Here is a 12,835-nt window from a genome sequence, read left to right on the forward strand (position 1 = left end):
GACAGCGAAATAGATTCAACTCCACCACCTAAAATGCCCCAAAATGTCTTGGGCTTAGACCATGCCCAAATTTTGAGCCATGTAAGATTGTTGTGTTATCAAAAAACTGTGCTAGGTAATAGTTTCGTTTTTGTAGATATTGAAAGGTAAAAAGGCAGCAGAAGGGGCTCATAGAAAAATGCAAAGTGATAGTGCAGACAATTTTGTTGAAAAAGTCGATGAAATTCAAGCCCAGTGTGTTAGTCAAGAAGATCAAAGACAGGCTCTGAGACAGTTCTTGCGTTCTAGAGAGGTTCGTACCAATTATAAATCATTTTTTAAGTCATTTATGTTGTTTTTCTGTTTAGATTTTGAAAGATAAACTACGGAAAGGCGAGAAGAACTGGACGACTGACCAGGAATATTTGCTGTCGCAGCAAAAGCAAATGTTCTTGCAGAACTTACAGGCACTAGACGAGGAAATGTGCGAAGAAGACTATGTGCCTGAATATGATGAGGAACCAGAAAAAACTTAATAAAGCAATTTATCAAAAAAGAGATTCTTTATTTAAGTCAACGTTTTGTATACAAACATTTTTTTTTGATCTACACCTTATTACCTATATATAACAAAAGAAACGTATATATTTACAATGTGTTTGGGGTAGAAAAATGAGCACAAATAAAAACGATGTACATACAAAAATAATATCATGTGTATCAGACCAACATACTCTTTGTTTTAATATAATTTTGAAAATTACAATTAACACATCTTGAGATTCTAACAGAAAAAATGTAGAAGTCCACACAAAGGTAGTTTGTCTGTTTAGTGATATAAATAAGCTTAAAAAAAGTAAGTAAAGTACAAAATGGACAAACTAAAATCACTTATATATTAACGTTGTTTTTATACTTTAATATCCTTGATTAATTAAATAAATGATAATAATCTTACCATATTCATAAACAGAGAATACACACCAAAATATTGTTTCCATTTCAAACTAAAGACTAAAGTATAAAAACAATGCTATTTATTACCCATTAGGAGAAATATATTAGGCCTTTTCTTTTAAATAAAAATAGATATAAAAAATGGTGACGCTTCACTTGGAGTGGCGTCCCCTTGGACGGTTTACGATTAATTGAGACTAGGAGAATCTTTTCTTCGTTTCCATTATTGGTAACGGTACCAAACGCACGCATTTTCACAGAAAACACGACCTTACCCTACCTGCGACAGGCACCACAATTAAAAATAACTAGATTTCGTCTATCTCTCGTATTTTTCACTGCTGCCCTATTCCTTAGGCATTAAATGTATCTCGTTTTTTTCTTTTGTACTACATTGTATCGCTATCACTTGATATGGTACAGAGTTTTACGTGGGAAAGATTGATCACGCGTAGAATTCGAAACGCTGAGCAAAGACTACCGTTAGTAGCACTGAAAGGATAAGTACTAATGGGGGACTTGAAAGACTCGGGGCTGCGTTATAGATCCAGCAGTAGGGGCACTGGTAACTACCACACACCTGGCAAATGTCTAAGGTGTATGAGGATAGGGCATCTATCAAGGTTTCGTTGAATCTCTCTGAAAGAAAAATAGTTTAAAATAAAATAATATAAAGCGATTTTCTTCTATACCTGGAGCATAGTAATCATAAACTCTTGCAGCTATATATCTGGACATATTTGCCACAGGGAACCATCGTTCCACGGTGAAACTAACACAGATGTCTTCACTATCCAGCTGGAAAGAAAAAAGAAGTTAAATTTGTTTATAGTTTGTAGCAGAAGGAAATCTTACGTAGTCAAAGTAAAACAAGACTTTGCGCTCTTGGAACTTGGCCCTCTGTAAGTTTCTGACTCTCCTCGAAAGAATATATGCATCTAAATCTTGCTGTTGTATGATGTATCCTGTAGGAACTGTTACGTCCAGTACTGCCATGCCTGACCGTTGCGATTCTTGTAAATTTGTCCATCTAAAAATAAACAAGAACTTTTCAGTTTAAGTTCTGGAACACAGTTTAGCAAATGGAATGTATCATATAAAAAAAAATGTGTGTGCACTGTTGCGCATATTTGAAGTCAAACTGCTTACTAACAGCTGTTAAATTGAAGGATTTGAAGGAAATACAGGGTGGGCCACTGAAAACTAACAATGGGTATAATTTTTAAACCAAAAAAGATATCAAAAAAATAAAAAATACCGTTTCTATAATATCGAGGCGAAATACATATGACGTATTTTTTGAACCACCCCGACCTACCCCTTGGGCGGCACCCCTACTCACTTGAAAATCTTAAATGGCAACACCCCACTTGTGGCGCTTTTTTGGAAAGCCCATAAAAAATGCTAAACGATGATCATAAAGTATTTAGGGTGAAATTGAAAAACTACCCCTTACACGAAAAATTAGGTGGACATTAATGAAAAAAGTGACTTTTCAGCATCATATGTATTCCCCCTCGATATTATAGAAACAGTATTTTTTATTTTTATGATATCTTTTTTGGTTTAAAAATTATAGCTATTGTAAGTTTTCCCTGTATTGGAAAATGTGTAGTTTGAAATGTTGAAAATGTAATAAATTAAAAAAATATTTTTTTCCGCATAAAAAATAGTTTTTTTACGTGTAACAAACAGTTTTTACGTGTAACAAACAGTTTTATGCGCGTAAAAAATAGTTTTTTACGTGTGACAAATAGTTTTATATGCGTAAAATAAAAAAATAATAAATAATTGGATTCACTCTCACAAAATATTTATATTAACATCAAAAATCAATAACACTAATATGACGCCTGATATACTTAAGTAGTTAAGTAGAGGATAAAAACCAGTAAACAAATTTATTGAAACAATAACAATATTAATGAAGCTAACGAACCTTGGTGAGGCATTGAGAAGTATTGAGTCTGCTTTATGTTGAGTGAAAGAGGAAAGTGAGGAGTAGGAGCAACTGTTGGTTGATATCCATTGTTAAGAAAATGAGGAGATATCTAAAAAATAAAATAAAAATAATATTAAAAAAAAGAATAAAACAATATACATAAAAATTAAAATAAATATATTTTTATTAATGCAATAACTATGTTTTTTAAATTAATAATTTGTATATACCCTATGAGAAAAAAAGCAGCATTATAGTGGCTTTTGAAATAACAATTAATGAAAATTATTTCTGCCAGGTAGACCACAATATATCATTTATAAAAAATTGGTATAAAAATTTATAAAAAATTAAAGACAGAAATGTTAAAAAAATTCAAAGTTCATATTTTTTTTTAAAATTAATGTTTTCACCTTTGAATAATAATCGGTATGTTTGAAACCTTTTTCCTTTTTTTCATTTAAATATTATTTTTGACAAGTTTTTATATCAATTATTAATAAATGACATATAGGAATAGACGTTGACCTCAGAGACCTGTGCAGCTTGAATATTATGTCGATGAAATTTAATAAGAAAAAAAGAGATAAATAACTTACCAGTGATGAAGGACTGCGACCACAGTAACAGCTATTAAGTACAGTTCTCAATGGTCTTTCTGTGAGTCTTTTCCTGCAAATTTCATTCCATTTAAAGCTTTTTGATGTCCACCATAATATTTGCAGATAGTACAGTTTGTGGATTTTTAACAGCAATTATCCCATCTTATACCTAAAATTCCAAAAAAATATTCAGTAAATTTTTACTATACTAATTTTGGAAGATTTTGAAAACAATATTAATAAAAAACAAAAATAAAAAAGATTAATCAAAATTATATTTATAAAAATATATATTTATGGCGTTTATTCTAGTGGGAACTTTATCGTCAAGGTGTGTGTGACGAGTTTTGTAATTTTAAACCAAACAGTTTTGAAATGTTGACAATTTGGCGAAGGATTTTTTTAAATAGTTAAATGTGTGTTGTAATCAGTATAAAAATTGTGAGAAAATAAATCCGGTAAGTATTTTATCGTGACTTTAAATTAGCGGACCCACGTAATCCGTAACTATATGCAACCAGTAATACAGTATCAGCATTTTATTTTATCCTGCCTATTTTTAATAGTTGTTGGCTGTTCTAATATTAGAAAATTTAAAAAATTTTCAAGCTGTCCAATGAAATTTTATAAGATAGATAAATAACTTACCATTGATGAAGAACTGGATCCGCTCTAACAGCTAATAAGTAACAGCAGTTCAAAATGGTTTTCCTCGATTTCTTCTGCACAAGTTTCATTCCATTTAAATCTCTTTTATAACCACCATACATATTATTTGCACCTAGTATGTCTTATCGGTTTCTAATAGCAATTGTCCTATCGTATGCCTAAATAAAAAAAAAAATATTAGGTAATTTTTTATTATAGCAATTTTTGAAGCTATCAGAAAACAGACAATAACATAAATTATGTTAATATTTACAACTATAATAATAGACATTTTTTATATTAATTTAAATAAGTTATAAAGAATTGTATAAAATTAAAAAAAAACTTTTATTGATAACTTCCGAAATTATATAAAATTGTAAAATTCCTTGATAAGAAAATAAAGCATTATTATAATGAGTTAATAATAATCCAAAAAATAAATATCTAATTTACAAGATATAGAAAGAAAAAGAAAAAATTAATATTTAGTAATAACTCGTAAATTTATTGCGTTATTTTGGTGACAACTTTAATAATTTTGAAATAAATTTAAAGATATGCAACCAGTAAAACACTGTTAGCATTGTATTTTTTTCCACTTTAACTGGCCATATGTTTTTAATTTTTTGAGCTCTAGTATTAATTAAAAACACAATTATATTAGTTTTCCAGTCAAGTTTTAATACGGTTTTATTATGATAAATGTCATACACTCTCAAGTATCACCCAGTTATTGGTAAAACTGTATATTTTTCAGTGAAATGCCCTATAAATTAAAAAAAGAGAAATAAACATCATAATTTTGGTGTATTTTTTATTAAATTCTGATAAAACTATTACAAAGAAAGGGCACGAGTGTCTTTCAGAAATTAAAAAATGTGCCACCTAATATATTTTTAATGTATAGGGTCTTCCATTTAAAAAAATACACATTAAAACTTGAGCTAAAACTTTATAATTTCTTTTTTTTAATGAATGTTCTAGCTTCTAAAATAAAAAAAAATTAAAACCTGTTAAAATTTAGGGCAAAATAAAATGCTAACACTGTACAAACTGCAGAGTATGAATATTCTGTAAAATTTAATCATTTTACAAAATTTTCAAGCTAATCAATGCCATATATACAGGGTATTTCACGTAACTAGTCCAATAAAAATGTTTTAAAATTAAATTTAGTCCAAATTAAACTAGTTATAGACTTAGAAAAATATATACAGTAAAAAACTTTTAATGAACCACTTGTATGAAAATCCCTGTATATAAAATGATCGAAATAACTTACCATTATTAAAAGGCAACAGATGTCGAGCCCGACCCTGGTTCTATTAACTTTACATCCTGAAACGACTGACATTTTTCTGTATCCAATCAAAAATTTTCCTTCAACGCTGCAACATGTTCGTTGAGTTGTGACAGCAGCTGTCAAAATGTCCATTACCACCATTTTGTTCAGCTCACTAAAAGTACAAAAAAAAATTAAAAGATAAAAAAAATAACTAATAAAAAAAATTATGACGTCAGTTTGTTCATACTAAATTTATCATAATTTTCAACCTTGTCAAAGAAATTTAATAAAAAAAAGAGATAAATAACTTACCATTGATGGAGGACTGCATCCACTCTAACAACTATTACGTATACAGTCTAAAATGGTTTTCCTTTATTTTTCCTGCAAGTTTCATTCCGTTTAAAGCTTTCTGATGTCCATCATAATATATTATCTGCAACTAGTACTGCTTGTTGACTTTAACAGCAATTGTACCGTTGTATACCTAAAATAAACAATAAACAATAAAGATCTTAGATAGACTTAAAATTAGTTAATTTTTTCTAATAAAAAATAATTATAATTAATATATTTGCGGTTTTAATGATCGAAAAAAATTTAAATAAGGTATCTACTTTACTAATAGTATCAAAATAAAAAAAATCAACTTATATTTACTCGGTTTGTCATTTTATTGCGTGTATGTTAGTGGAAACTTGAATAATTATTAAAAAAAGATTTAAAAACTATGCATTTTTCCCAAGAACGCTGATATGCAACCAGTAATACCGTGTCTGTATTTTATTTTGTCCCGCTTTTAAGTCTTTTTTATTATTGTTTTAGTTCACAAAAGAAAACAGAAATAGAGCCTGTTAATATTGAGCCAAAAGAGCTTGAATACGATGGAAAATTTAATATTTTTATAAGACTTTTAAATTTTATAAGAATAAGTTGAGAGGCATAACTTACCATTATTAAAAGGCAACAGGTGTTGAAGTCAATCCAGTAAATGGCATTTTTCTGTGTCCATTAAAGATTTTCCATTAAAACTGGAACTTGGACTGGAAACAGCTGTCAAAACGTCCATTAATACCAATTTGTATTGCTGACTAAAAATACAAAAAATAAATAAGTAAATTTTTATAAAGTCAGTTTCATCACATTTTGGAATAAAAAAATATGTGTTTTTTAATATGTTAGGTAGATATTAAAAAATAAACGCAATAGTAACTCTTTAAAATATTGTCAAATATTCATAGATTTTTACAAAAAGAAAACATACTAAATAAAATTAAAATTGTCTGATACAAATTTGTAAATAACTACAAAGATTGAAAAAAATATATTAATATATTTTCAATCTCAAACATATTTTATTTTGAATTTGAAGCCTACAATTTTGTAGTTAAATACAAAAATTGTAGCCATAAAAAAATAATAAAAATAACTTACCATTTTTATAGCATAATGGTAATGAAGGCTAATCAATCTAAGTACTATTGATTGTATCTTGAAATTGACATTTGTGGACAAGTTTTTCACTATCGTTTCATTCAAAACATTTCTTGACATTCCTCAAACTTATGTACAGTTCTAACTCATTTGCAGATTTGTAACAGCAACTGTTAACGCCCAGTACATCACTCGAACAGATATCTAAAAATTAAAATAAATAGGAAAAATTGTAGTATCAAATTAAATTAATTTAAATAAAAAAAAACGATAAAGATAATTTTCAAACGTTCGAGAAGCAGCCGCTATCTAAAATACGGTTAGTTTTTGAATAGCAAATGTTGACAAAATGGTGAAGGATTTTTAAATAGTTAATTATGTGTGTATATAATGAGAAAATAAATTCATTAAATATTTTATCGTGAGTTTAAATTAGTGGACCCACAGACTCCATAACAATACCTATTAAAATATATATGTAAGTATAAAGTCAATATATTAAACTTGTAGATAATGAATATTTATCATAATTTTCAAGCATTCCAGAAACTTAAAAAAAAGAATATGATTTGTTAAAACTTACAATTTTTGAAAGATATCTGTGTTGTGGAAGCCAATTTAAGGTCCTGGTACTACTGCAGCCTAAACTGGTCTTTTATGAGCTTCTTCCCAGTTTAAATTATGTAAAAACTTCTTTGGAGTTACTAATAATTCATACAAGGTGTTATACCAGCTGCCATTTTACATTTCCACCAATAGATAGGCTTGTATAATACGCAAATAAATGAAACTTGATGTCCAAGATATCAATAACATCTATAAAAAATATAAGTTGTGATAAGTATTTACTTTTTGTAACTGGATGAAAAAAATTACCTTAATACAGTTGCACCAAATTTCATTCAAAAAACTTCCATTACAGCGAACAAAATCCTCCTCCTTTCCTCAAAAATTTTCTATCTCTTTCCTTCTATTTCAAAGCAATCCTCTTCCATCTTCTCTGTCCTCTTCTATTTTCCAACTCTCACCAATTCTTATTCAACTACTTATATAACTAACTTATACAAATTTCAGGCGTCTTACAAACATTTTTAAAAAAGGGGGAAAAGGGATATAATGCTACAACAAACGACTACGCTAGCGCACCTACCTAAAAAAAGAAAAACAATTTTTTAGTCAAAGAAAATGATAAATATAAAGATATATAAATTTACCTGATGGCATCTAGAAGACGGCCCTAATCCTGCTGTTGTTCCCCAAAAAAATTCATTCCAAAGCAGTTTAGTATTAAAAAGAATTATGCAGGAACAAACTGATTTTAATTTTAGTAACAAAAATAAATTACTAATACTTTAATTCTCATTGTAATGTAAAATTACATTATTTACGTTTAATTAAAAATCACCATTAAAAAAATTAAACAATATTATCAATTTTAAAATAAGACCTCAGTTATTTCCAAATATAATAGAAAAACAATATGCTACCTGATTGTGTCTCTTTAGAGTTATTTTTTATTACCCATTTATTATTACTAAAAAAACTTTATATTAAAGCCTTGTATAGAGTAAGAAAAAAGTAAAAATGAATGTAAAAATTGCAAATTAAAAAATGAGTACTTAATGCGACATTCTGTAAATGTAGAGAACCTAAAGTTACTGCTTTGGAACCACGACGCTAACCGACTTTTGAAGTTCTCCAAGCCATACCGTATCACCTGTAAGAGAAAAAAAATAATATTAGAATATTTCTAACAAATATACATATGCTATACATCTATCTAGCATACATATGCTAGAAGAAACAAAAAACAACCTATAGACAACAAAAACAAACAATGTAAAAATATAAAAACTCACCATCGCATCTTGCTTAAGTTCATTTTCAGTCCCGCCATAATAATTATACGGCGAAAAAAACAGTGGCGTCTCACTGCTATGGGGCACATCGAATACCCCCAACTCCATGGACTTCGATCAATCCTGTAGAGTTGACAATAAACACGTTTTCCAGGTATTCGACGGTGCCTGGAACAATCCGAAATTTTTTGGGACTGATCATATGCAGCATGTAGATAGAATTTCTGACTTCTTCATTCTTGTTTTTTAAAATCGCGCTGCGAACCCGGGTTGTCCTAAAAAGATAAAAAATAAATTAGTTATATAAGTAACTACAAGTTAAATTAGAAAGTTATTTTAAATTACATTAATTAAACTAGAATTTAAACTAATATCTACTATAAGTTTTAAAAAAGTTGCTCTAATTACTATACAAGTTATTCTACTTTAAATTGAAGCTCATGTAACAAAAAAACTAAAATATACAACACTTATATGAAAAGAATTTTGATTGCTAAATGGTGGCATAAAAAAGTTATTTGGTAGAGAGTACAGTAAAAGTTTACAATTTAAATGTAATATAAAAAAATTAGACTTACTTTTAACAGGTCTAAGTTAGGCCTGGTTATGCTCGCCTCCTCTCGACATTTTCTGCCTTCAAAATTCGACGCGGGGCAGACCAAGAGAAAAAACAAAAAAATGTTTCCACGACCCGCCTGCGAGTGTGTGCTGGTTGCCTTCCTTATGCAGATTCGACCCATTGGTCGACGATTAAGCCTCACCAGTCAGTTCCCATCCCAATTAAGCCGCCTCGTCTGGGGTCACCCTCGTCACCCGTCGAACGGACATCCACCGGGACCCCCTACAGGCGGACCCCCTCATCATCTTCAATGTGTCCGATATCCCGCCCCTGCCCCTTCGAGGGTCACGGAATACGTGCACGAAGAAATCTCGGAGCTTGGGTGCCAGGTTGTATCCGGCCGAAGCCTCTAGCATTAGAACACCTAGCTCGTAAATCAGAGGGTGGTGACTCCCTTGGGTACCTCTGCATGCTACACAGGTCATCGATGCCCGAACATCAGGGTTAGGGGGTGACCCAAGAAGTCTCCTCTCTTGGGGAAGGCCGCGCCGCGCTCTGGAGTCATCTTAAGCCGGGGATCCACACCGACAAAAACACTGTTAACCAGCCGCATCAGCTAACGAAATTCACTAATGTTGAATTAGGAAATTTTATTAACCAACACAGAGAGCTAGCAATGCTCGTGTGAGTGGGGAAGGAGTGTGTGGTGTTGTAGTATTAATATAACGCGCCTAAAAAAGAAAAAAAATATTGGAATACCTATAAAAATATTATCGAACATCTATAAAAATATTACGATAATATATAAATAGGTATATTTATTTTAAATGAAAAAAGAGATGCTCCATTTATATCTCAGCAATATTTTATAAGATTTTTCCTTGATTATTATACCAAAAATGTCAAAAATATAAATATTTTATATGACATAGAAAAAAAGAATATGAATTTGATGAATATGGTCAAAATCCAAAGAATTTTTCCATGATGTAACACATAAAAAAATAAAAATACACAAGGAGTTTTTAGAGTTGTAACATATTATTTAGAGCTAAAAATTAAACCTACAGTATTTCAAATAAATAAAAAACATTAAAGTTATATTTTTTTAACAATGAGACTCGGGCAGCTGTAGCTCCTAGAATAAAAAACTTGAGAATTTTGTCTAAGTGCAAACCTAAAGTATGTACCAGGATGTATTTCAGGAAAATATTTTAACTTCTACAGGGTGGCGCATAAAAGTGTGAGTGGACCTGGATGATTTTTTTTAATGGAACAACCTGTATATTATTGCATTTTTGGCTTCCTTCCAGATCACTTTACATAATCCTAAGATATGAATAAATATATTTCGATAGTTTCAGAGATATTAAAAAATAAATCAAAAATATATATTTTTCAGCCCTTCTTAAAAAAAATATTAAAAATACAAGAACTGTTCTGAAATCAAAACTATATTAGATATTTACTTTAGATGGTCTGTTCTTACTTTGCTATAAATATGGTAATCGTAAATCATACAGGATGTTCAATATTCTACGCCAAACTTTCTAAAATATGAAATATTTTTTCTTTGTTTTTTTTAAATGGAACACCCTGTATATTATTTTTTTATTAGACGGAGAGTAAAAAAATGAACATTTTTTGTATTTAGAGTATTTCATAATTTTTAACGGTTTCATATGGCGCTTTCAATGGTAAAATACGAGAGAAAAATCATTGGGTGGCTTTGATAAAAATTTACTGTGGAAAATGCCATATGAAATATAAAACCGCAAATATCTGTGAAACTATTAAAAAATTTGAAACACTCTAAATACAAAAATTGTTCATTTTTTAATCCTCCGTCTATTGAAAAAATAATATACAGGGTGTTCCATTTAAAAAAAAAAACTAAGAAAAATTATTTTATATTTTAGTAAGTTTGGCGTAGAATTTTGAACATCCTGTATAATTTACGATTTTCATATTTATAGCAAAGTAAGTACAGACCATCTAAAGTAAATACCTAATATAATTTTGATTTCAGAACAGTTCTTGTATTTTTAATTATTTTTTTAAGAAGGACTGAAAAATATATATTTTTGATTAATTTTTTATTATCTCTGAAACTATCGAAATATATTTATTCATACCTTAGGATTATGTAAAGTGATCTGAAAGAAAGCCAAAAATGCAATAATATACAGGGCGTTCCATTTAAAAAAAATCATCCAGGTCCACTCGCACTCTTTTGAGCCACCCTATAGAAGTTAAAATATTTTCCTGAAATACATCCTGGTACATACTTTAGGTGTGCAAAATCATACTGACTGTTTTCGAAATATTTTAATTTTTATAAAAATTCAGTAACAATTGATTTATTTCTTCAATGTAAATTTACTGAATTAGCAAAAATCATTTGTCAACATTAATACTATTTTTTAACATGTAATATTACATAACGCGCTTTAAAAGAGAAATATATTTTAAAATAGAAAATGCTGAAACCTAATATATGTAGGATTCTTAAATAAAAAAAATACGTAATAAAATTCCTAATGAACCTACCTATTTAAAACTTTAATACAAAAAACCTACTCATTCAAAATATTATTAAAATGCGCATATTATATTTTTAAAAATAAAGAAAACTCCAAGTATATCCTATAAAAAGAAATTTAAATTAAAAATAGCAATTTAGAAAAAATCAAGACATCGAATTCAACAGGCGGCCATTTTATTTAAACATTCCTTGACCGAAAGAATTAAACAAAAAATCAAAGATACATTACGTAATTTACCAAAAACGTAGTACTATTTTACCCTTATGTAACACGCAGTATAGAAAGTACCAAAAATACATAGTTTTACATACTTATTTATTAATCTACGTATATTATTTAAACAATATTCTTAAAAATTAATAACTTAATGGGGAACATTGAGAAGAAGGCAGCCATGATGGATATTGCGAAATCCCAAAATTTTAAACTAAAATATCCCAAAAAATACATAAAATTATGGGTACTCACTTTTTCAGGAGGCTAAGCAGGGCACTAGTAACAGATTACGCATAAATTGTGTACACTAAACGCACTTTTTCGTGAGAAAATTAAAAAATCCATGCAACCGACGAGAGGACGTGCGGATCCTTCGATTGCAAACGACAAAAGGAAAACCGGCGTTGCCAGATTGAAGTCATTCGTAAAATTTAAGCTGCTCATAAAATTAATTAATTTATTACTAATAAAATTGTTTATAGGAAAATTCTTCTAAATTAAGCTTAATTTTGTTCTCAAAAGTTATTATTTACTCAATACGTTTCACTGATATCGTTTTTTTACGTAAGGTAAAATATTTATTGTCATAAATATGAAACAAATAAGTAATTATAAACATAAACACACAAAAATCATGAAATAAACATAAAATGAAGCTGTTTAAATACATTTTAAATGCTATAAATACATCGAAACCAAGAATAAAGACTATAATGTTAGTACGTAGTTACAAGAAGAAATAAAAGAAATTTCTACAAAACAACATTACTGATACTTGTTTTATTAAAAATATATAGAAATGGTC

The 12,835-nt window shown here is 29.0% G+C and overlaps 2 protein-coding genes and 3 long non-coding RNA genes across 5 annotated transcripts; 1 reads left to right on the forward strand and 4 right to left on the reverse strand.

Annotated features, from left to right (window-relative positions):
• The first annotated feature begins 6 nt into the window (after positions 1-6).
• Positions 7-688, forward strand: LOC115880378. The gene is made up of 3 exons (XM_030897593.1): positions 7-81; positions 137-292; positions 348-688. Exons 1-3 carry the CDS (start codon positions 34-36, stop codon positions 513-515), a joined length of 372 nt encoding a protein of 123 aa, XP_030753453.1. The 5' UTR covers positions 7-33; the 3' UTR covers positions 516-688.
• A 622-nt stretch (positions 689-1,310) lies between these two features.
• Positions 1,311-1,986, reverse strand: LOC115880375. The gene is made up of 3 exons (XM_030897588.1): positions 1,792-1,986; positions 1,629-1,734; positions 1,311-1,575 (listed from the first exon to the last, which is right to left on the reverse strand). The coding sequence occupies exons 1-3, from the start codon at positions 1,930-1,932 to the stop codon at positions 1,382-1,384; spliced, it is 441 nt and encodes a 146-aa protein (XP_030753448.1). The 5' UTR covers positions 1,933-1,986; the 3' UTR covers positions 1,311-1,381.
• A 785-nt stretch (positions 1,987-2,771) lies between these two features.
• LOC115880386 lies at positions 2,772-8,215 on the reverse strand. Its single transcript, XR_004049848.1, has 10 exons — positions 8,065-8,215; positions 7,727-8,000; positions 7,434-7,666; positions 6,851-7,054; positions 6,368-6,507; positions 5,729-5,903; positions 5,414-5,588; positions 4,129-4,307; positions 3,478-3,649; positions 2,772-2,987 (listed from the first exon to the last, which is right to left on the reverse strand). It is a non-coding gene; the product is annotated as an uncharacterized LOC115880386 (long non-coding RNA).
• Positions 8,216-8,257: 42 nt separating this feature from the next.
• On the reverse strand, positions 8,258-9,548 carry LOC115880405. The gene is made up of 3 exons (XR_004049871.1): positions 9,288-9,548; positions 8,710-8,984; positions 8,258-8,567 (listed from the first exon to the last, which is right to left on the reverse strand). It is a non-coding gene; the product is annotated as an uncharacterized LOC115880405 (long non-coding RNA).
• A 134-nt stretch (positions 9,549-9,682) lies between these two features.
• Positions 9,683-12,413, reverse strand: LOC115880396. The gene is made up of 2 exons (XR_004049862.1): positions 12,283-12,413; positions 9,683-9,999 (listed from the first exon to the last, which is right to left on the reverse strand). It is a non-coding gene; the product is annotated as an uncharacterized LOC115880396 (long non-coding RNA).
• Between the last annotated feature and the right edge of the window lie 422 nt (positions 12,414-12,835).

The sequence above is a fragment of the Sitophilus oryzae genome, unplaced genomic scaffold (genome assembly GCF_002938485.1).
Source record: "Sitophilus oryzae breed Bouriz unplaced genomic scaffold, Soryzae_2.0 scaffold_1621_pilon_pilon, whole genome shotgun sequence".
In the NCBI taxonomy this organism is placed as follows: Eukaryota; Metazoa; Arthropoda; class Insecta; order Coleoptera; family Curculionidae; genus Sitophilus; species Sitophilus oryzae.

What these genes read in the sequence shown, in the direction of transcription:
- LOC115880375 (XM_030897588.1), bottom strand. Translation starts at nt 1,932, where the DNA reads ATGGCAGTACTGGACGTAACAGTTCCTACAGGATACATCATACAACAG. An exon ending in TCTTGTTTTACTTTGACTAC is followed by an intron (nt 1,735 to 1,791) that starts GTAAGATTTCCT and finishes TTTTCTTTCCAG; the next exon opens with CTGGATAGTGAAGACATCTG. An exon ending in TTATGATTACTATGCTCCAG is followed by an intron (nt 1,576 to 1,628) that starts GTATAGAAGAAA and finishes TTTTTCTTTCAG; the next exon opens with AGAGATTCAACGAAACCTTG.
- LOC115880378 (XM_030897593.1), top strand. Translation starts at nt 34, where the DNA reads ATGCCCCAAAATGTCTTGGGCTTAGACCATGCCCAAATTTTGAGCCAT. An exon ending in ATGCCCAAATTTTGAGCCAT is followed by an intron (nt 82 to 136) that starts GTAAGATTGTTG and finishes TCGTTTTTGTAG; the next exon opens with ATATTGAAAGGTAAAAAGGC. An exon ending in AGTTCTTGCGTTCTAGAGAG is followed by an intron (nt 293 to 347) that starts GTTCGTACCAAT and finishes TTTTCTGTTTAG; the next exon opens with ATTTTGAAAGATAAACTACG.